Raw genomic sequence first — 23,429 nt, 5'->3', positions numbered from 1 at the left:
TGATGAAGGATGTTGCTAGTGAGGGAGGTTGTGCTTGGGGGCGGTCAAGGGGTCCAGGGGAATTCTGTACTTTCTGTTCAGTTTTGCTGCGAACCTTAAACTGCTCTTAAGAAAAAAAAATGTCTATGTTAAAAATCCAGTGACCATACACACAGAAACACAAATTGAGCTGCCTCTGCTGCCATCCATTCTGCAGAGGAAGGGGAAAAAGCCCTCAAAGATTAAGTGGCTCCAAGGAGGTCAGTTAGCTGCCCACGCACAAATTGTTACTGGAAATGTGACTCACAAGAGAGAGGTGGGGTCCCTCTCTTTCTGATTCAAGGGCACACATCCGTGCCTTAGGGAGGTGGCAAGGTAATTTATTTCATTGTTCACACCCACTGTAGGCCAGCGATTGGCGATTGGCGAATGTGTCTGCTGTTGCTGGCTCTCAGGGGTCCCTGCAGCAAATCCTCTGAGCCAGCTGTGGTGATGATTTCCCAGGGCTGCCTCAGGAGGAACTCACAAGGTGATTAGGTGGTGGTTCAAGCCTAACTGTGCGCACCCTGCAGCCCAGCAGCCCCCAGCTCTGCAGGTCTGACCATCCCCCCTGTCTCTGTCTTGGTCATTGCCTGGCCGCCCACTCTGCCTCCACATTTTCCCGGTGCAGCCCCATCCTTAACAATTATTTTTTTTAAGTTTTTTATTTTTTTAATTTGCTTATTGGACAGAGGTCACAAGCAGACAGAGAGGCAGGCAGAGAGAGAGGAGGAAGCAGGCTCCCCGTGGAGCAGAGAGCCCGACGTGGGGCTCGATCCCAGGACCCCGAGATCACGACCCAAGCTGAAGACAGAGGCTCCAACCCACTGAGCCACCCAGACGCCCCAGCCCCATCCTTAAATCCACTGCCTTCCCCCCTGTCCTGGAGCAAAATCTTGTCCCTTGCTCCTTGGTCTCTTCCTAACCTTGCATCAGCCATTAACTGATTCTGAGTGAGGCTCGCCTCTGCCGATGCCTTCCAGTTCCAGGATGGGAGGTGAAGGTGGCGACTGACCATGGGCTTCAGAGAGAGAGGGAGGGCTGTAGGAATTCCTCCCATGTCGTATTCCCTGCCAGAGGGAGCTACAACCATTTTTTTTCCCCGAGTCATCTAGGAAGTAGGCATACCTTACCAAGGTGAGTATTATTATTATTATTTTTTTCAGACACAGCACAGTCTAATTTCATTTGGAGGAAGCATATTTCCTTTACTAATTTGGCTTTGGCCTCAATCCTTTTGGATTAGCCAATCCTGTCATTATTGTGTTGAGCAGCATTCGGTTCTCGCAACCCATCTCAAGCCTATTTTATTCTCCACGTTGTCTCTCTACTCTGGCTGAAACTGGCTCCCTTACCCAGGAAGGACAGAGTTAGCTCTGATTTGATCGTAAATTTTAAACATCCCTCCTTCTCCATAATGAAAGTGTGCTTTTTGTTTAAAAAAAAAAATGTGTGTTGGGTCCTTCTAACACACCTCTCCCTGGAGAACTCTTCGCAGGCTCTTCAAGACAGTAGGGAAATGATCAAGTTCTTCTCCTGTGAGAGTAAGCTTAAAGAGGTTGGCATCAGTGTAGTAGCTCTGGGCCCCTCGTGCCAGGAGCTCCTGGCCACAGAGGACATTCCTCCTGGTTTGCACTTGGTTTATCAAAAGTCAAACAGATGCAGTGAGAATCCACATATTATAGATCTGAGGAGGCTCTGATCCTTTTGATGCTTTTCTGGGGGATCCCCTGTATTTGTACCTTCTTGCATTCAGGTAAAGAGGGTTTTCTCTCTATTCTAAATAACTGGCATTGAGTAGATCCTCAATGCATGTTTATAGGATGAAGGAACAATTATCTTAATTGAAGGAGGATAACATAGTCCATTTGGAGAAAGTAAGTTGGAAGATTTGAACTCTAGTCCCACAAAGCTACTAACAAGCTGTGTGACTCTGGATAAACCACTTAACCTCTCTGGGCTCCATTCTTCATGCGTATCATCAGAGAGATGGAGCTCTAAGATTGTGTCCATCTGCATCAGTAAATCTGTATTGCCAGAACAGCACAGAAAAAGAGGTAGCAACTTTCAGGTACAATTAAAACTGCCTGAAAAACATTTGTTGTGCTGGGGTTTTTGAGGGCACTTGTGTCAGTCTGACATGAAAGACACTGAAGGACTCACTGTGTTCAGAGGTATCCTGGGCAGTGGATTTATTGTTCACAGGCCATAGCTGAATCCATAATGTGTCATTAGGAGGTTTGTTCAGGGCTGGGTCTGTGTTTGCTGGCTTGGGGGACCTGGGACTCCACCAGTCTTCTGAGCACTTGGAGAGGGGGTAGTAGTCTGGACAACGGGATCCTGCTTGCAGGTGGATTTTTCTCTTCATGCACATATTTCCACAGGTCTCAAAATATTTGGTTTTCATCAGCCTTGCCCCTCCCTATCAATGTCCCTGATTTGTCAGAATCTGTGTGCAATGAAATGCTTGGTTTGGTTTGCTTTATAGGGATTCTGGGCTCCCTCTGGTTGCAGCTGCAGGTTTTTAAATTAATTACAGCCCAGGTAGCAAGAGGTTCAGTACAGCACTCTGCTGTCTGTTCAGTGCCTGTGCCAAGAAATCAAGAGGTCCCAGTCACCTCTCAGGAAAATTTGTGGTGTTTCAGGGGCCTACAGTGAGTTGCAAATCTTGATAGATGGTGGGACCAGTCTGCAAACAGCAGAATGGCTTATGCTGTGGGTTCAGCGGGAAAAGAAAAAAATAATTCTCTGAGCACAAGATGTGTTGCTCCCTCATCCTAGTTTATCAGGAGAGCTCAGCCACACACTTCAAGAGACAGACCTTGGGATTTGTGGAAGAGAGCAGGAGAACGGCTGTCTTATGGCTCTGATGCCTGACTCCTTCCATGTGGCCAAGCTTTTTGCAGCTTTTTGCTCCCCCACCCTACCTTTCTCCCTCTCTTGCCAACGTAGGGGAGAAAACTGGGTAGCCCTCCCTAGTTTCTGCCCCTGGTTGGTCCCGGAGAAAGGGGACTTCCTCAGGATGCACTGTGGCATGATTGCAGATCTCCAGCTGCTTCTTTTTTTGCCCAAGGGTCAGAAATGGGGGGTACAGAGAGAAGAGGAGTACTGCCTCAGGGCGAATCCAGTTCTTTCCACAACTACCCAGCGTTCCAGTTCTCAGCTATATCCAGCTCTGTCCTGCCTGCTTTTGCGTAGGGGAGAACATCTACCCCGGCGGCTTAGTGCCATCGTGATGTCCATAACCCCCGGACCTAATCTATAGCGAAGTCTTTGCTTTCACCTCGAGACCCATATCTTTAACTGCCTCTCCCACATCTCAAATTCCATACAGGAGAGACAGAGACATTTAGAACAGGGTTTTCAATTCAATAAATTTTTATTGATTCTCTGCTCTAAACAAAGCATTGAGAAGCCATTTAGAAAATATAGACTTGGCAAAAACATGGTGATGTCCTCAAGGAGCTTGCCTTCATTGGCAAAATGAGACATTCTTCATTAAAATGCAGGATGAATGTTCTATAGTAGAGCTATAAGCAAAGTACCATGGGACTGCAGAGGAGAGAGCTAGATGATTCAATTTTTCTTGTTTACAATATCAAAAAATTTATTTAAGAAAATCAAAGGAAAACCAATGAGTTTCAAAACTGTAAATAGACTTTCTCAAATTTTAAGCTAGATTTTGGTAATCTCTGATTTTTTTTTTCACGACTTTTTTTTTTCCCCCAAGTTTTTTTTTTTTTTTTTTTTTTTTTTTTTTTTTTTTTTTTTTTTTTTTTTTTTTATGGCTTTCTTGACTTTTGCCCCTAGAGAGTTTCTTGTATGGTGTCCTTACCAAAGACTTACTGAGTTCTGAAAAGACATTATGGGACTTACTCATTTCGTTTTATAATTGAGTTGTATCCTTCTACGAATTTGGAAAAGTCATATCACTTCTTTGGTTCTGTTTATTTATCCATAATATGGGATAATAATAGGGCTGAGCTGATATAAATATTAAATGAAATAATGCTTAGTACAGTCCCTGGATGATAAAAATGCCCATAAGTGGTAGCTTAACATTAATATAATTATTATTTTCATTAAGTTTTCACTTATAATTATTGTTTTTGTTTTCATTATTATCAGTTCAGAGGCGAAGTCAATGTAGAGCATTAAAAATAAATTGTTGCTTAAATTGACTTTTTCAGAATATCAAGATAGGAAAAAAACTGTGAGAAAGAGAATATATATACGTACTGTTGTAATTCTGATAATAGTTACTTTTTAGGTTGTTGTCATTCTGTTACAGTTATAGAAACTTGCTTAACTATACCAGATCATGCAAATGAACAACCTTATAGTTACTTACTGGTTTTTTACTACTGATCTTTTTTCCCCCCTCTATCTACTTTTCTTATAGGAAGGGGGAGGTAAGACTTATAAGTTGAATCAACACCCTCTATTAGTCACCTGGCATAAACTATCACTTGACTGAGGCAAATGTTTAGGTGATGGTTTGTAAGGTTGATTTAAAAACAGAGCTTTGCCCATTGGCTTCCAAAGTCAAGGGATGCACAGGCATATATCCTGGACAGTCAGCTTCTGTTGTGCCTGGATTGCAGTCGATTTTATCGATTTTTTTTTTTTTTTCCCAACACAACAGCTTCAAAGGCTCTTCTGCCCCAAAGTAGATGATCTTTTCAAATCTTTGCTACTTCTTCCTGGTACCACTTTCAGATAACAGGGTAAATGCAATTAACAACTGAAAACTTTAGTTGATGTGAAGATATGCTAGAATATGTTTAAAGGTTTCACAATACACAGACACATAGAGTTGAGCAACTCCTTGGAGAGATTGTCCGATCCAACCTTCTCATTTTACATGACCTACCCAAGGTCACACAGTGAGTTATTTGCAGAGATGAGAAGCCTGGGATCCCAGTTTTGATTTCTTTCTTGGTACTTGTGTTTTTCAAAGTGTGGATATGTATCACTGGATGCAAAAGTATTTTCCTTGGCATGGAGGATAATTTTAGGTATGCACCACTAAACTACTATACCACAGAAGCAGAAGATCATTCTATTCCAACTCCCTTTCAATTTTTCTGGTTATGTCAAGGATTATATGCTTTTGCTGTTTTGTCTTTAATCTTTCTCTACTAATCTCCTTTGATAACATGGGAGCAGACTTCAGACTTAAGTTCCTCTTGGAATTTAATAAAAGTTTTTTTTTTTTTAAATAGTATTGATTGTTACATTTACCTTTCATGTATGGCAAGCAATACCAGTTTTCTAACAAAAATAGTAAATTTTTCTTTTAAAAGTAGATAAGCAGATTATAATGCAGCTAGTTTATGAAAAAACATTAGGTGAATAATAGTGCAGGGTATAAATTATGAGCAGTACATGGTGGGTTTCACATTGACAAAAATAATGGTTAACTTGGAAAATAAATGGCTGAACCTTGGAAAATATTTGATTCTGCCCTTCAGAATCCTCTTGGCCCTTTGAGGATATATATGGCTGAATCCTAGTTGCTTTCTTATTCATGTCATGTCTTTTTAAAGTACCAGCCAGAAAAACAATTATTAGATTTATTATTTTAGAAGATTTTATTTATTTATTTGTCAGAGAGAGAGAGAGAGATAAATAGCGAGCACAAGCAGGGAAAGCAGCAGGCAGAAGGAGAAGCTGGTTCCCTGCTGAGCAAGGAGCCAGATGTGGGGCTCGATCCTAGGACCCCGGGATCATGACCCAAGCTGAAGGCAGATGTTTAACTGACTGAGCTACTCTGGTGTCCCCAGTTATTAGATTTAAAAGGAGAACCTAAAACTACTCATATATCAGAGATGAACTCAGCTGTGTCTACAATCCTGTTATCAGAAGTTTTCCTAAAAGCCAAAAAGCTGGATTGGTAGCCAGTTTAGTTTCAGTGTGCAGGTAATTATAAATTATAAACTGTATGCTGTTGTTATTTATTGAGAACATACACTCGTTTTATTTTTCAAGGACTGATGTTCTAATTTAAGATTCTATCGTAGACCTCATCCTTGTGTTGTTCTCCCCTTCTAAGAAGTTCCTTGATTTCTCATTATCTCACTGTTCAATGGGAGGGTGTGAATGGAATAAAAAGGTGGCAAAATGCAATTCATCCAACGTTTTCCTAGTGTTATCACATTTTAAAGATTAGAATGTATGGAATGAATGGGGTAGGAATATTAAAGTTATCCGTCAAATGGAGGTATAGGTAACTTTCCTTTGCCTATAACTTACAGATATCAAGCAAAGACATGAAGAGAAAGACGTACTAGATTATTCTATTGGGTGATTTTCCCATTATCCTTAAAGGTTAATCTTCCAATGTTGCTTATTGTGTTTACCTATTCTCCAAAGCGAAACTTCCTGTTTTACCTGTCACTTAGTTACCCAAATAGACTGGAGCTCTGAACAGCAATTACTGCTAGCCTGGCATGAGCTTGCTTTTCGTAAATATCACTTGGAACTTACTCATATTTCTTCCTGCTGTGGACCTCCTTCTACTGACCGTCATGTGGTTTTTTTGTTTGTTTGTTTGTTTGTTTGTTTTTCATGGAATGTTCTTTCAGTGGAAAATTCATTCTAATTTAGAGAACTCTGGGGGGAAAAAATGAGGGGGAAGGTGGAGTCAACTTCTGATGACTTATGGGCAGTTAGAGTCAAATGCTTGAAAAATGGGCTCCTGAATCAGCAGAGATTTTACACAGTGACCAGTGGACCTGCATACAGATGGGTAGAGTGTGGAGACGCCAAGAAATAGTGCTACTTCTCTTGAGTATGGCTAATAAAAAGACTGCATTGCTAAATGCAGGGATAGGAAGGTTAATGACGCTACATTCTTTTTTAGTATCAAAGATTAACATGATAACTTGCATATTAAAGTTAATGCAGACACACTGCTAACGGAAGAGGCATACAAAATTAATTTCTACAGCACCTCGTAAATGAGGATCACTCACTCTTCTCTGGTTGATGCTTTTTGTCTTGGCAGGGGCTGTGTGCCTCTTTAGAGTGGGTGCACTTCAGTGCCTAGTGGGGCATCCTCAGCCCCCATGGAATTTGACGAGCTTGGGGTGTGTTCCTTAATCATTGCCAGTCATTCTCTAGGAGTTTCCCTGCAGGTTGTGACTTGGCAAGGATTTTGGTTTTAATAGTTAATGAGACAATGGAATTGAGCTGAAATAAGAAGAGGGTGGAAGGTGGGAGAAAGAATGGAAGAGAGGAGGGAACCGCAGCTCTCGCCTCATGCAGAAGATTCTCCAAGTCAAGCGCTGGACAGCATCTTTGGGTAACTGCTGCCTTGAGCCCTGTGGAGGACCAAGGCTCAGCTGACATAGGGAGACAGGCTGAGATCTGGTATACTATCTTAGACAACTTGCTTGACCTCCTCAAGTTTCACTGTGTACACCTGTTGAAGGGAAACTAACATTACCTTCCATGGTAACAATGTATTTTTTAACTTTGGTGTAATTTGTCTATAGTGAAATGCACAAATCTTAAATGTACAGTTCAATGAGTTTTTTCCATATGTATCCGCCCGTGCAATCACAGCATATTCTTCTACCTAAGTCATATACAGAAGTTAAAACAAAAATAAACAATAGTGGTTTGCACTTATATAGTGCTTATTATGGTCCAGGTGTGCTGCTCCAAGTGCTTTACACATACTATTTTATTCTTGAAACCTTGTGAAGGAGGGAGCTTCCATTTTCTCCCTTATACAGATAAAGAAACAAGGATACAGAGAGATCCTTGCTCTTATTATCCTCCGCCATTGGCTCTGTAGCACTCATTGTGTGGCCTGGTCCCTAGTGCCTCAGAGGAATGAGAGTGGAGTCTCCTTCATGGCTGACACTTCTTTCCATTCCTCCTCTTCATAGTCTACTTAATGACTATGCCTTGCTTGTCCTGGGCTAGTAGGCTGTGCATGATGCTCTAGCAGGAGATTCCTTGAGGGAAAGGGCCAGACTTTAGCTATGTTCCTCCCCAGTTTCAACAGTCGGGTCCATTGTAGGTGCTCTAAGAAATAGTGGTTGACTCTTGTTGCCAGAAAACTCTGCCCTCCAGCTCCTACTTGCTCCTACTTAGTAAAGTGACAGTGTTGACAAGTGTATTGGCTACATTCCCTGGGCAGATGGGCTGCTTGACCACCTTTGGGGTCTCTCTAAACCTGTCTTTGTGATAATCTAAAAATTCCAAGTGAAAATCCCTCATGTTTCCATGCCCCTTTGAGCTCCCTTGTCCCAACATGCGTCCTCAGACATCATGTTCAGACCCCAGGTGTTGCTACTTTTCCACCCTGACTTTCTTCTTGTCCTCTTCCTTGTCTTCTGTATCTTCTTTCCCCTCCCTTTCCCTCTTTTTCCTTTTCTCTCATCATGGCCTTCATGACTGTCACCAAATAAACTTCGGTTAGGTACTAATCTGTTAAATACTCTATAATAGCCCATTTTAAATGCTTTTTTGGGATGCAGGCATGTTCAATGTGTCTTCCATATAGTTGAGTTGATGCTTACCCATTTGTAGTGGATCATTTTCGGACACATTTAGCCAGCAGTCCCTTTGACATCTCCATTTGAACGTCGTACGGGTACTTGAACTCAACATTTCCAAAGCTGTATTCATTCTGTTCATGAAAACCTTCTCCTCTTCTCTTCTCTTATTTTTCTGCCGGTCATTTGGAACTAGCCTGCACATTTTCTTGTGCTCATTTTTCACTTTCAGTCGATCACTAAGGCCTTTGAATTTTCTTGTGTATGCCTTGAATTTGGTCACTTCTCTCTATCTTTGCCATCCTGGTCCCATACACCTCTGTGCCATTTATGATGCTTGACATTTTTCAGGTGCTCCATAAGTATTTGTTTGCATGAAAAATAAATGAAGGTACCATGTAAGGACAGACATGCAGTCCTAAACCCTCTTCCATTTGTAGTTTTTATGTTTTAAAAGGCACAAGACATAGTCAAAGGAACTGAAGCCATTAGCTTTTCTTGGGTTCTTTTCAGAGTTAAAATTCCACAGTTTGATGTCAAAAGCAGCAAAACACTACTAAACTTGAATGTTAGACCATTATCTCAGTATGAAAATTTCTTTAAAAATTTGGTACCAGGAAACCCTGTGTTTCTCTTGCTGAATTAGTTCTCTTTTACCTTAATGACCAACAAACTCTAGAACTTGGTGATTTCCTCTATTGTGCTGAGAGTTTATCACACGAGTGGACAGCTACATTTTAAGGGCACCTCAGCCCTTATGTTAACTTTTACATTGGCAAGTCATCTTTTTTCTTTTTCCTTTTTTTTTTTTTTCTCTCTTTTTGGAGTAAGGTAGCCTGGGAAGAAATACATATAGCTAATAAAAAACATATCAACATGCCATACCCAAAATAAAATATTAATGTCAGTTTCATAGGCACACAGTTTGAGGTTCATAGGCACAGTTTGAGGTTCATAGGCATACAGTTTGAGGCAAGGACTGAGCATAATTGGAAATACAGTGCGTTTCACTGTATGTATTTTTTATACAATCCCTATCAATTGACTGGTTCTTTTCTTTATTATACTTGGACTGCCCTGAGGGTAAAGACCCTATATTGTCCTCCTTTTGTACAGAAAGCTTATTACATGTTGTTGACTGATATGTATTCTGTTTACTTTCTCCTTTCTCCCATCTTAGCCCGGTTTCCTTTTCATTGGCTTCAGAATCCAAACGGGAGCTCTCTGATCCACTCATTAAAATATTGGGCCTATGTATGTGATTCATTTCTTAAATCACTCTTTTGCTTTGGGCCTTCCAAGGGAGGCCTCACGGGGGCGCTGTTGCAGGACTGGAAAAACGAAGCAGGCAAAAGCCCTGTCTGTTCTCTACCTTCTTAGCTGAGTGCTTTTAGAAAAGAAGAGGAGGCCAGAGGAGAAATTCTCCCCACTTCCACTTGTATTTGTGGGGGGCAAAAGGCAGTGAATCCCCCCCCCCTTCTTTGAAGTTTGCTTCCAATTATTTGGCTTGTTTGAAATATATTACACTTCTCTGTTTTCCCTTTGTAATGAGCAACACTGGATTTTAAATGTGTCGGGCTGTAAATGAGAGGGGCCCCAGCCTCCTCTCCTCTGGAGCCGTTATAAGGAAGGTGAGAGGAAGAGGGAATCCGATGCTGATTGGAGACAATTACACAACCATTCCATTTTGCTAATGCTTGAATCCAGGAGAATTTTCTCATTTAATTCTCTGAAATGAAGGGCCCCTCTGTTAACCTTAAAATGTAAACAAGAGGCTTTTGAAGTGCGCTTTTCCCAGAAATGGAATGCTGGCTGCTCATATTGATCCAAAACATTGCTGTTGGTTTTTGTTCTTCTTGGTATTCATACGTTTTGTGATGGCAGCAATACAGGACTGCTCAGGGGGCAGCTTGAGGACTGTGGGCAAGTGGCATTATTATTCTAAGTTGCAAACAGAAATGTAAAAGGATGTTCAGAAAAAGCTTACCTGAGCTCTCTTCTAGTCTCTCCACACACAAAAGGGAACATAAAAATCCAAGGCGTATATCCCAATCATTTCAATTTATATCCACCTCTTCGAACGCAGTCCTCCGAGTTTGGTTATTTCAGACAGCAGCGCACTTTGTTTGAATGATACAGGTAATAGCTTCGAATCCATTTCATTCCAGCATGCCTGGTGCAGGCGTTTTGTCAAGTATAGATGTCGGCTGCAGCTGAAGGAAACTGAAGTTCCCGCGTGCTTTGCTTTGGGTCCCAAAAGCTTTCGGCGTCACATCAGATCCCCACACCTCCCTATCCTTAATAACTACAACTGAATTTGTATGATGCCTTGTTTGGGTTGGGTCCTCTTAGGAATTAGGCATTTTAATCCCCAGTTTTAGAGGAAGGGAGGTAAAATGACCTATCTGAGGCTACACAGCCTGCTAGCACTGAGGCTAGGACCCAGATCTAAGTCTCTGGACCCTTGATCCAGAATTCTGTCCACTTCCCATCCTTGCCTCTGTGATGGGGTAAACCCAAGAACGGGAAGGTATTGCCAGAAGGGCTGCTCAGGGAAAGTGGGGAAGGGAAAGAAGCACACATACTTTTCTGCTCCTTAAACATCCTTTCCTCAGCCTCCAGCTACTGTCATTTGGTTTCTTCAAGGACAGCACCGAGCAATAAATATTGCAATAATTTGACACTAAATGGGGTTCTGATTCTGAGAGTTACCCTCAGTGTAGGCAGACAGGGCTCCCTCTCTGAAATCAGCAAACACTCATTCATTCATCTAACACTTATTAGGATCTTACTGTGTGGCAAGATTGTTCCAGGAACTGTAGGAAACAGGACTTGATTGAGATTAGACATCTCGCTCCAGGCTCTCCCTGTCTTCTAGGAAAAGGTAGTGAATTGTTTGAAAGTCATGATTGCTCTTTGCTAACCAACGTTGGTGAGATGGATAAGCTCAATCCATTGTAGCTCAAGAAATGGTTGGTTGAATTAACAAAATGAAAGTGAATGACTGAACGGAAGATTGAATCACCAAGCGGATGAGTATTCATTATTTTTTAGGATTCCAGTTCTGGAATTTGTGTTTCTTTTCTTCCCCTGGGACCATAACCCTTACTAAAAAACAAAACAAAGCAAAACAACAACAACAACAACAAAAAACCCCAACCAACCATTAAACAAATCACTCGACCAGTATCTTGGACTTTCTATTTCAGGCCAGCTTGAGGGAGCTGACAAGTTCAGAGGGTGATTGCCTCATGCTGGCAGAATCTAGGAGCTGGGAATGATTGTCTGGGCTCAGGCACATGTGAGTGGAGTTGGAATGGGGCTAGCATTGCAGCCAGACAGGCCCGGGTTGGAATCTTGCCTCAGTTGTAGTCACCCTAGCTAATTGACCCTGGGTAAGCTGCTTGGAGCTCCTATTTTCTCATCTGTAAAATGGGGATAGCATAATATATGGAATAGGTTTTGGTAATGATTAAATACATTTTTAGTGTGGTGCCTGGCACTGAGAAGGAGTTCAACGTATGTTGCCTGTCTCATACTTAATATCCCCGCTCCCATTCCCTTTCATTCTTAAGAGATTTCTGGATAAATGGTTTCTACCCTTCCTTAAAACTTTTGTTATAATGACTCCTACTGCTGAGAAAATTTTGAATATACCTCCGCAAATTAGCTCAGAAAGAGTTAAAGGTGAAAAAGAGTTCTTGGTTAAGTATAGAGTGAAATTCATGGAGCCATCGAATCCTGTTGAGTCTCGGAAGGGCCAGGGCCTGAGGTAAAGGGATTAAGGGATCTGTGTAGCATAGTGTAGAAGAGGGGCAGTGGGTCAGGGATGATAAGCCCTGGAGGGCTGTGGGTGGTACTGACTGTTCTAATAGGTGTCCTAAGTGCTTATAAATTAATTTGAGTTCCGGAAGCCACTGAGTTAGAATCAAATGGGCACATGGGATGTAAGACACAGCTCTTTGCAGCCAAAAAGCTAACTTGACTCATTTCTCCTCTTGCATGAATTTGAAATGGAGCATAGTACTTTGATGAGAATCTTTCTTTAATGATGGCCCAGATTATCCACATAAAGGCCACTTGGTTCCACCCCAAGCTTTTCCATTTGCTTCTCCTTCCATTAGTCAGGGTTAGGAGGTGGGAGAGACAGTCTTATAACAGGCTGAGCTACACTCATCTGGTGTGGCACTGCAAATGTAATTGTTCTAAGCGTTAGGGACAAATCAGATTTGGGGTCATGACTCAATTGGCCACATCTGCACCTTTATTTTCCTGAAAGCACTTTCCATGGAGCTGGATTATGGTTTAATGAGTGAGCTGGCTGGGAGGAGGCCGGTCAGCAGTGGCACTGAAAATGATCTCAGAAAGTGCAAAGGGGTAAGTGAAAGAGGTACCTGTCAGAACAGACCAATTATGCCCTAATAGCTTGCAGAAGGCGCGATGACAGGCCACCTCTGTAGCTGCTTCACGCCATCGGAGAAATGTTGATGGGAATCTTTTCATTACTTGCTAGTTGAGGCAATGAAATGGTTCCCAGGATTAGAGCCTACTTTAGTAAACCCTAAAATGAATCTATTATTCTCTCACTCAAATGTTCAAACTGCGTGGGCTTGCACATTGATAAAGCACCTCTAATCCATCAGCAAGACATGTTAACTCTGCCCAAGTCTTCCCACTTCTGTATGTTTCACATGCTACAAACTAATCAAGCTTTCATCGTCTCTCCCCATCACTGTTACTGTAAGGAGACAGGATAGCTCGGTAGATGTGAACGTGGGCCCTGTTCTAGGTTTTAATCACAGCTGTGTGGTATTAGGCAAGTTACTGAACCTCTCTGAGCTTCAGTTTCCATTATGCATATAATGATAAACTCTTTATACAGAGAATGCCTCGTAAATAGTGAGGGCTCAATAAACATTAAACCTCTTACCCTCCGCAAAAAGCCTCGGTAGTGTTCTGCCTTCCTCTCTAGGCCTACCCCCAACACTCATAAAAAATATAAAAACAAAACCTGTTTATCTCCACCCAAGGGTGAAACTCTTTACCACAGGCCATAGGGTCTGATGAGATGTGGCCCCAGTGGGACTCTCCAAGTTTGTCATCTCGTTATTATGCTCCCCACGTTCTACAATCTGGCCACACTTGATCCATGTGATTCCTTCAATGTGTTAGGCAAATTTCCACCCCAGGGCCTTTCACATGCTGTTTCCACTGCTTGGAATGCTCTTTCCTGAGATCTCTGCAAGCTGTTTCCTTCTTACCCTCAGGTCTCAGCTCAAGAATCGCCATCTCAGAGAGGCCTTCTTAACTGCCTCAAGTGGAATGGTCTTCTCTGCACGCCCAGACTCTCCTTCTCCTGTTGCCCAGCTCATTGTCTTGCTGACAGCTGTCTTTATTTGTCATTGCAACCTCAACTCCAGGGCTCCATGCTTCCTGTGATCCATGAGCATTTTTGTGCCCAACAGCTCCAAGAGGACTTTCTCTCCCAACAACTGACACCAGCTTCCCTGTGCTGTCCTTAGGCTGCAGGGGCCTGCTTGTCTGTGTGCTGGGAGCACTCACGGTGCCCATAGCTGTCCATCCCCGGGTTGAAATACCCTAGCTGCTTTGTCTCTGTGGCCCCCACTGCTTCCAGTATTCGCTTTCTGAGACACTTGCCTGCCTTTGCAGCCTACTTAGCCTCCTCCCCCTTGATGGTCCCACTTCTCCTTTCCCCTTCCAGTGTTTTCTGGAACACCTCTTGAAAAGTAAGTCACCTTCACCCAAACTCCATCTCTAAGTTTGCTTCTGGAGAATCCAACCTAAGACAATTATTATCCTTATGAATTGTTTTTGATATCCACTAGAATATAACATCCAATAAAACAGTATCTGTTAGAGTAATTATTTGATCTCCCCCTCTTTCTCTCTCTCCATATCTATATATCTATATCTAAATACTCCAAGACATAAATAGATTACATGCAGACTACCAGAGCTTACAAATTATATTTATAATCAGTGTGACTTTTTTTGGACACAAATATGCATCCTCTTAATTCCAGCAACAATAAATCTATCTACCTGTCCTGTCATCACTATGTTTCTGAATGGTTAGTTACAACTTCTTATAGGGAATTTTCTTACAGGTTTAGTGCAATGTCATGTCTCATGTTAGATATAAAGGATATGTGGTAAAAGCAATAGCTGGGATTGAAAGTAAAGTGGGTATCTCCAATAAAGTTCTGGAAGTATATTTCTTCTTAAGCATTCACCCCTCTAAGATACCTAAGGAGAATTTTTTACAGTTGCCGAGCTCTGAAATCTCCAAATAGGCTGTGTTTGTTTAGCTGGGGAGACATTATTTTGGCCCTCAAGGTCCATAAAGTGAGGACGTGTATCATAGCAGACGCAGGCTGGAGGGGGGATGAGGGACAATTCTGGATATTGTAATTAGGTGTACTTTCAGGGAGGTAAGAAAAGTGAATCATGAGTTGCAGCTGAAGAATGCGGGGGGAAAATGCTAGTAGAGTTGTAAGAAGCTTGTAACCTGATCCAGAATATGAAGTCTGTGGGTAGTTATTGATTTCCCAGTGGGTGGAATTACTTTTCTTTGTGACACACTGGCTGGAGGAGGGAGGTTGTGAGAACAAATTGTTATCTGTCAGAGGAGTTGTATGTAGAGGTCCTCCTCCATGTCCAGCTGATCTAACCGCATGGCCTCTGACACCTGAGAACGGTCCCCAACCAAATAGAAAAAAGCACTGAGCCAAGTTTGCATTGCTCTCAGCCTTGCCTAGGGAGAATTTTGGGCTTCAGTTAGGCATTTTATCTGTTTGCCAAAAGGGCTGTGGGGAGGACAGGACAAGCCTTGATAACCGCAAGCTCCTCACAGTCTCCCATGAGGGCTGAGCTGAGCTGAATGCACCTTTTGGTCAATAGGAACTTGGCTAAAGCAGAATGAGTTTCACCTTAAAGCCTGTAAAATATCGAACGGGGTTGAAGAATCGATTAACCTATGTTGGTGACAAAGTAAGGGGCTGGCTATGAAACTCCGAGTGAAGGCTGCCATGGACAGGTTCAGACATGGGGTAACTACACTGAGGATGTGACCAAGCCCAACAAGGACGCCTTGCTTGAGTTTAACCCTTCTCCCTCTGGTGAGAGCAGGGCTCCCAAGTCTTCTCATGTCTCTCCATTCTGTAATGTAATTCCCCATCCCAGAACTGGGATGCATCTGGGCTCAAAGATCAGGCAACATGTCTCTAGTGGAGACATAAGGTGCCAGTCTCATCTTCATCTATTTCATGAGTGATCCCTTTGGCCCCTCCTTACTCCACGCCCACTTTGGGGCTTTTCTTTATGGATATCACATTATATCCAAAGACCTCTGCCGATCCTCTGTCAGGTGCATGGAGATTGGTGTGGGGCTTGTACTGAACTGGTACCTCTCAGAAAACCTTGAGGCATACCCTCGCTACTGGAGACAATTTGCATTTAGAGTGTGGGGTAATTACATCTTTTGTTTTCAGTTTGGGGTCTCAACGTCATTTCTGAGGTGATAACAAGGATCTCACTGCTCATCCCATCACACAGACAATGACCATGTAGTGTGACAAATGATTAAGACAGAAGTTTGTGTGCTACAGGAGCATAATAGAGGGTCACCTAAGACATATTGGGGCATCTGGGATGTTGTCCTGGGGGTTTTGGCATTTAAGTTACCTAGAAGGCAAGAAGTAAGTAAAAATGGACGGGATAAAAGCATTCTGGGGAAAGAAAATAATGCGCAAACACTGAGAAGCAGGAGAGGAAGAGGCTGGGACAGCATGGGAAGAGGAATATGGGGAAGTAGGAAGGGTTTGGTCACAAAGGACTTTCAGCTCTGCCACAGAGTTCAAAATACTTACCTTGAGGACAATTGGAAACCATGGAAGAATTTCAAGCAGCAAGTCCTGTGGTCAGGTTTGAGTTGGGGGGAAATTCCCGCTACTGGAATGGGGAGGTGGGTTTGGGAGACTTGGAATGCAGTGTGGAGAAGGCTAGCTTGAGGGCAGGATGGATACGACTTCATGGTGGACTGGCACTGGTTTCAGAGAGAGGAAGCAACTTTGTTTGGCCGACTGGGTGACTGGGTGCCTTCACTCTGAGACAGAGCAGAGGAGGAGTGGACCTTTGGGTGAAGATGCTGAGTTCTTATGCGGTGCTTAGGCGTGTTTCCCTCTGGAGCTGGGTTGGGGCTGTGGTCACCAATGTAATTTTGGCCTGATACATCTCAAAGTGATTTTCCAAAATGGAGAAAGCATCTCCATTTCATTCTTTCTACGGGCCTAATATTATGGACACGGAGGGGAGGGAAAAGACCTTCATATTTAAAGAGTCCCTGAGTCTTGCAATGATTGCAGAAGCATATGACACTTCAAGAGAGCTATGGCTGCTGGTAGTAGCACCTTCTTCCATAGGACAAAACTTTCTCCAAGAAGGAAGAAACCAGAGCCCAGAAACACTACATTGGCCTCTCTGCCATCATGTCAACAAAAGAAAGCTCTTTTCTGTGACAATACAGAGTTGAATAGCTCTGCAGTTTCTTAAGTCCTGGTCCAGTTACAATTTGGGCTTGTCACCTGGTGGCAGACCTCCCAACCTTTGTTGGGTGTCTGGTACCTGGCATGGGTTTGCAGATCTCTGATACTCACTGGCTCTGCTTGTAAAGATTGATTTAAGACGCTGGAAACATTTATCTTTTAGACCGTTTGTGTTTGTTTGCTTGACAATCAAGCCACAATTTAGAAATGCTACTTCCTGAAGCTCTACAGGCTAATATAATTTCACAGCTCCAATTACAAAGGAGAAAAATTATTTCATTTCACAACAGAGGAGCCAGACGTTTCTGAGAAATCATGGTTAATGAGAAGACAAAGTACTTTCTGAAAAGCAGGCCATGTTATTAATGGCCTCCTCAGCTAAAATTTTGCTGACTCTCAGCACCAGGAGGCTTTGTCTCTCATGGGGATGCTGGGTTTTTGATAATCTCTGAAGGAGATAGAGCAGTGCTTCTGATAGAGCAGTGCTTCTGCCGGAGCCTGGTCTGGGGCGCCCACCCAGTGGTTCATAAACAATGCAAGCACATCCACTTTCTTTCCAACTGGCAAATAAACCCTAGCTCTAGCCACTTCCTCTGAACCTGTGTTTCGTGGGAATCATAGATTTCGGGATGAAGACTTCACAACCATTTAGCTTATCTCTTCATCTGACTCTTCCAATACCTTCTCACCATCCCTATCCATAGGCCTCTTAACTATTACTTAAATACTTGGTAGGGATGGAGAGCTCAAAACCAGACCATGAGGATCTGCTATTTTAACTCTATTTGAAGTAGAATTTAAAGTTTCTGGTGACTTCCTGAGGAGATCTGCATTAACATCTAAAATCTCCCAAGTGGCCTTTTCCCTTGAGTTCATATCTTTGTAATGGGATCTAAAGGAAGGATCTCAACTAGAACACCAACAGAATCAACCTTTAAGGAAAAACTTGACCTTTGTTACCACACAGCTCTGTTGTATGAACAGTCCTAACAGGTTGCCACTCCCAAGAGGTAGAGGCACCAGGTTTTTTCCTGTCTATTTACTCCTGCTTCTTATTTCTGTTGGCTTTGCTGCTGCAATGGGCCAGAAACCCCTGACCATTACCTCCCACCACAGAATAGTGTTTGCCCCTTAGGGAGCCTTCAATGAATGTAATAGACCAGCTAAATGAATGTATGAGTTAATTAACTGCCTGAATGGATTAACCTCTTATTTGTCTTTACATATGTCTTTACATATCACTCTAGGTCCTGGTGATTCCATTTTACCAAGTTTTAAATGATTTTAATCTTGAGTCACAACAGGCTGTTTTAGACTAAGACATTGTCTTCTTACGCTTTAAACTCAAGACAATTGACTGTTCTTGATCTATTTCTTACCACCTTATTTTCCAGTCCTTTTGAATCTTTAGCTTCAACAAAAGACAAAAAAGTTGCATCAGAGGCTGGAACTTTAGAGGGGAAGAGCCCAGCCTTAATAGTCTCATTTATTGGGCGCCTGGGCTGCTCAGTGGATTAAGCCACTGCCTTGGGCTCAGGTCATGATCTCAGGGTCCTGGGATCGAGTCCCACATCGGGCTCTCTGCTCAGCAGGGAGCCTGCTTCCTCCTCTCTCTCTCTCTGCCTGCCTCTCTGCCTACTTGTGATCTCTCTCTGTCAAATAAATAAATAAAATCTTAAAAAAAAAAAAGTCTCATTTATCATCACCTGGGCTATTGCAGTGGCATATTCAACAGGTCTCTGCCCTTTGCACATGGTCTTTGCCCCCTTTTCTTCCTCCAGCTACCCTATATGTTGCAGGGATGCGAATCTCCTTAAAACACATCATTTGAGGACTCCCTTTTGGGCAGAGAACTGTGGGAGAGCAAGACTTTTTGTTGTGTTTTAAATTTTACTTTCAAAAAATAACTTCTCAAAGAGGAAGAATTTATCATCTTCATCTAACTTAGAGAACACACAATCCTTAGCTTCCAGCTGGTTTCATTTATGACAATGTCACTGAAGGCAGAGTTGGGAAGTTAAGTTTCAGGAAGTTGAGGAAGTCATTCATCTAATGGCAAAGAGTTTAGAGCTTCAAATGAACTCACCTAGCTTTCCAACATTGAGCTTGCAAACACATATCATTTTCTCTAACAAACAAAAATTTCCCAAGTTACACGCCAAAGTCCTTTAGAAGATAATAACTATAAACACTTGGGCACATCCTTCTGTTTCTTCTTCAGGGAAAGGGGGAAATAGTGGAATCTACCTCCAAAGTCATTGGAAAGATTGACTGAGGTAATCCCCGCAAGACACTTAAAACAGTGCCTGGCACATTGTAAGCATTCAGTATGTTAGCAATGGCAGCAACTGTTGTTAAAGTTCCCTCAAGATTCAGATTTCAGGGGTTATTCTAATTAGGATCAGATATCTAGTCCCTGTCTAGAGAAGGGCCAGCAGCCTCAGGAGAGTGTCCCTAGGCTTATAGTCCTCAGCAGGGTGGCTCCCCAGAGTGAAACCAAGGTGCTGTGCCAGGAGATGGTATAGATGTTGGGGTGACAGAACTAGAGATGTTTTCTACTTCATCCCACCATTGCTCTTTGTTTTTGCTGCTGCTGATCTTTGTCAGATGCTAAGTATCTAATGGGTGAGAATCTTATCTTACTGCTATACTTCTGGAAGTATAGCCTTCCTCATCAAAGTATAGCCTTCTTCATCAATGATGTTCAATACCTGTTTGTTTTAATTGAATTAGATTAAATTAAAATGAAATCTTGGGGTATAGGATTTACATCTCAGCACTAGAAGCTGAGTAGATGGGTGGAGGTAGTTTGAAAAATTTGGGGAATTATTTTTTGATCCTTGGAAGCTTTGCCATTTTCAAGAGAAATACAGAAGCAAAGCTGTGTAGGATTCCAGAACTTTCCAGAAATTTCCTGAGACAGCAATGCTAAGAGAGATACCATTTTTGGTGAATATTTTAATTTATTTCAAATGAAAACCATTGTGCATAAGGATGCAAGTAGAAGGTTGTTCAATTTTGTACTGTTTGTGCCAGTGAAAAATGTTCATCACTAGGGCTATTACTAAATAAAAAAATATATCCATAATAGAGAATACTATACAACAACTACAAATGATTCAGTTGATCCCTATGTGTGTAATAACGTAGAAAGTACTCCAAGAAGGTGAGTGCTTCAATAGGTGAGTGAAGAAAAGTCAAAGTACAAATCAAGGCGTAAGACAAGATAGAGCATAATCTCCTTTTATGAAAAGGACACAAAAACAAAATGACACTATATGTTTTATCCTGATACATATGTGAAACTATAAAAAGATCATGAGGGTTTATCATCACAGTATAATATATTTTACTTAAGTGGAGGCCAAATCAAAATGATACTACATATTTTATACTGGTTCATTTTTAAATGCATACACATACATAAATTTTATATGTATATATATATGCATATACATTTCTTTTACACACATATATATGAAATAAAAGAATTGGTTTCCTCTTGGGAGTGAGTATTGGGGAAGGGACTGAAATTGTGAATGAAGGTCTAAGGAAATCTTAACCTAATCTTTCATAGTTAAAATTTTTTATAAGGAAAACATATCATGAATTATTTATTTAATAAAAAATTATCTAGAAGGAAGGAAGGAAAGAGAGAAAAGGAGGAAAAGGAATTACAGAATAAGGATGCTCAAATGCTTCTGAATTGCGTCCTTCCCAGAGTGCCGGGACATTCTTCTTCCTGTCATCACCAAAGAACTGAAGGAGCTGCTGGAACAGAAGGATGAGATGCAACACCAGGTCCAGGAGAAGAAGTACTGTGTCGAACTACTCAACAGCATTTTGGAGGTCCTCAGCTGTCAGGATGCGGTGAGTCCTCACGATGATGTAGATGTCCTGGACTCAGACTAGCAGTGAGCTGATTAAGCTCTAAAATATTGATGCTGATGAATCGCAGTTGAAGTCTAAAGATAAAAGTCAACGGCGTGCTCAGCAGGCCTACTTTTCCAGTGACTAACCCCCATGGCTGTGAAAGATAGCTTAGGGATTGGAGTTAAACATGTAGCATTATGTCACCATATTTCTTGTTGGACAGGATTTCTCAGGGGGTAGGTATGGACATATTGCAAACTTTTAAATGATTTGTCCATTTACTAAAACCTTTGCTTGCAAAGGCCAGAGGGAGAATTTCTTATGCCTACACAGTCAAGAAAACTCTCGTCTGTTTTTTTTTGTTTTGTTTTGTTTTAGCTGATTTACTTTGATTTTGTTTCTTTGGTTATCTCCTGCAATGGTGAAAACGGTTAAGGTTTTTTTTGGCTAAGCGCATTGCTCAGGCCTAGACTTTAGAGACAGGATGAAGAGTGGGATGGTGGTAGGGAGGTGGCTGTGCCAGTGAATCCAATGTCTATTTGGTAGACATCATCCAAAGATTAGGCAGCGACGGCACAAAAGAGAAAGCTTCAGGGGAATAAGTAGAGGGCTTCCAAAAGATCAGAGAATACAGAAGAGAGCAAGGGAGATAGATTAGTGGTAACAGTAAGGATATAGATTTCTTAAGATTTGGAAGAGAAAGGTAATGGTTCTTGATTTAAATCAGGTTCATTTGGCAACCTCACCTTGTCTTTGCATAATGTCCAAGAGCACTCCTTTCCTAGATGGGCTGGTTTCAGAGGACTGGGTAGACTTAAACAACCAAGTATTTTGTAAGTATTTATTTAAGTATTTCCCCCCCCCATCCCCTCTCCTCTCAAGGAAATGCTCAAAGGAGGGCCTTCTGGATGAACTATATCTATGATTGGCTATCATTGAAAACACTACAGAACATTCATTTTATTCCTTTACTGCTTAGATCCCTTAGTCAATGATTGTTATCAACTTCCTAATGTGTCTTGCCCTTTCCATCTTTTTCCATCCTAATTAAGCTTCTTATCTCATTACAAGGTAAATGCAGTAGCTTGACTCACCCATTCATTCATTCATTCATTCATGTATATGATACATCAACTACGTGACCGGCATTGAGGACACTCAAAGCCTGGTCTCTTTCCTTAAGAAAATCTATACAGATTATATAAATAAGCAATTGCAACATAATATAATGTCTAAATTTCATGTATGCATATAAAATATACTGGAGCTACAAAGACTTTGAGTGTGTGTGTGTGTGTCTGTGTGTGTGTGTCTGTGTATTCATTTTTGTCAAGTAAGTCTTCCCAAAGGAATTGAAGCTGGATGTTCAAGGATGAATAACTAAAGATCAGCGCTACTACTTCATTTGCTGATTTCTAGAAACTGTACCAGCTGCCATCTATGTTTTCTCTCTGCTCACCCTGATTGGAGCTAAGGATTATTATTCCCATTTTAAAGGTGAGAAACCTAAAATTCGTAGGCTTAACATTCAAGGCCAGCCAGCAAATAAATGATATGGTCAAAAATCAAATCCAGGTCAGTCAGACTCCAAATTCTGCATAATCATGGGCATGAGAGATACAAGAGCATGGTCTTTCCCTCTCATTTTCTTCCTATCCTCCTCTTTTTCTTGGGGGAGATGGAGATCAATGCCCAAGGGCTTGGATAAAGCAAGATTCCCTCTGTGATGTTGTCATGATGATGTCATGATGTCATCACGATGTCATGATGATGGTGGGTGTTTTTATAAATGCGCTCACCAACCAGCTGTTGAACTGGTTCCAGTCTTTGTTATTTGATCTTTTATAAAAAGTTAAGGGAGAGTTTGGTCTTTCTCTCACTTGTAGTATAGGAACATTAGAGTTGGCTCCTTATTTCTCCAGAAACATCCTAAAGAATGCTACCTCTTCCTGTTGAAAATAATTTACATTATTTCTTACAATTCAGTAATCCTCACGTCCCTTTTCATGGGGGAAAAATCCTGGATTTGTTGGGAAATGCCAGTGGACCCCTGTTTGAGGAACACACTTATAATGGGTTATCTATTTCCCTGATTTAAATAGAAGTTCACGGTTCATTTGTTAAGCAGCAGTGCTCAGGCTTTGCCCATCCCATGTGAGCGGTCTCCTAGTGTTCTGTTCTGATGGGCTGCCATCGTTTTGCACACTGGGTAACATCAGGCACTAGTGAGAAGAGCCTGCTGTCTCACATGCCCTGGGTCCTAGGGGCTTCAAAGCTGAGAAGTGAGTGGGAAGCTCTGAGCTCCCCTTGGAGGATTGTGGCATTTGGACTTGAAGTGTGTGGGAGGTGTGGTGTCACTCTTTACTGTCTCTGAGTGCATTTCTTTTATAATGACTTCTGACTGTGCGCCCTAGCCCACCTCTTTCTTAGGTTGAACAACTGTCTTTGCTGGATGTGTTATTAA

General features: G+C 41.9%; 1 protein-coding gene across 7 annotated transcripts in view; it reads left to right on the top strand.

The window, feature by feature from the left end:
• DOCK2 (dedicator of cytokinesis 2) overlaps positions 1 to 23,429 on the top strand; it is a 412,101-nt gene that overhangs the window by 128,876 nt on the left and 259,796 nt on the right. For all 7 annotated transcript variants that reach the window (XR_006605414.1, XM_004737633.3, XM_004737634.3 and 4 more), the window contains exon 26: positions 20,814 to 20,962. Coding sequence is in view for 6 of the 7 variants with exons in the window: in XM_004737633.3 (XP_004737690.1) it covers positions 20,814 to 20,962 (149 nt within the window). In the remaining variant the exon portion in view is untranslated. The remainder of the gene's footprint in view (positions 1 to 20,813; positions 20,963 to 23,429) is intronic.

This window comes from Mustela putorius, unplaced genomic scaffold (genome assembly GCF_011764305.1).
Source record: "Mustela putorius furo isolate JIRA1106 unplaced genomic scaffold, ASM1176430v1.1 tig00000145_pilon_pilon_pilon, whole genome shotgun sequence".
NCBI classification, from domain to species: Eukaryota; Metazoa; Chordata; class Mammalia; order Carnivora; family Mustelidae; genus Mustela; species Mustela putorius.
This window is presented reverse-complemented; position numbering and strand designations above follow the sequence as displayed.